The 246-nt window shown below is 57.3% G+C and overlaps 1 protein-coding gene across 1 annotated transcript in view; it reads left to right on the forward strand.

Moving 5' to 3' along the window:
- The window catches only part of LOC119588221 (inactive ubiquitin carboxyl-terminal hydrolase MINDY-4B-like), an 8,246-nt gene that overhangs the window by 2,205 nt on the left and 5,795 nt on the right, over window positions 1-246 (forward strand). Inside the window, exon 3 of the mRNA XM_037936922.1 lies at window positions 87-241. Coding sequence (XP_037792850.1) covers window positions 87-241 — 155 coding nt within the window. The remainder of the gene's footprint in view (window positions 1-86; window positions 242-246) is intronic.

The raw sequence follows: 246 nt of genomic DNA on the forward strand, positions 1-246 counted from the left end.
CTTGCCCACCACGTTGCCACCAACTTTCGCCATTAAATTCCACCACACGGGCCTACCAATGTCCATCCCTCTCCCTTTTCCTCCAGCCTCCTCAAGACAACGGTACGAGCTCAGGAGGATGCTCTTGTAGAAGCCCTGGCCGACGTCCTGTGGCAAGCTGGAGGGCGAACGGGGGCTTTCTTGTGTCTCACGCAGGAGAACGTCTACCTGACTACTGACGAAGACTACCAGTGCGACGGCTGCACT

This window comes from Penaeus monodon, chromosome 23 (assembly GCF_015228065.2).
Source record: "Penaeus monodon isolate SGIC_2016 chromosome 23, NSTDA_Pmon_1, whole genome shotgun sequence".
In the NCBI taxonomy this organism is placed as follows: Eukaryota; Metazoa; Arthropoda; class Malacostraca; order Decapoda; family Penaeidae; genus Penaeus; species Penaeus monodon.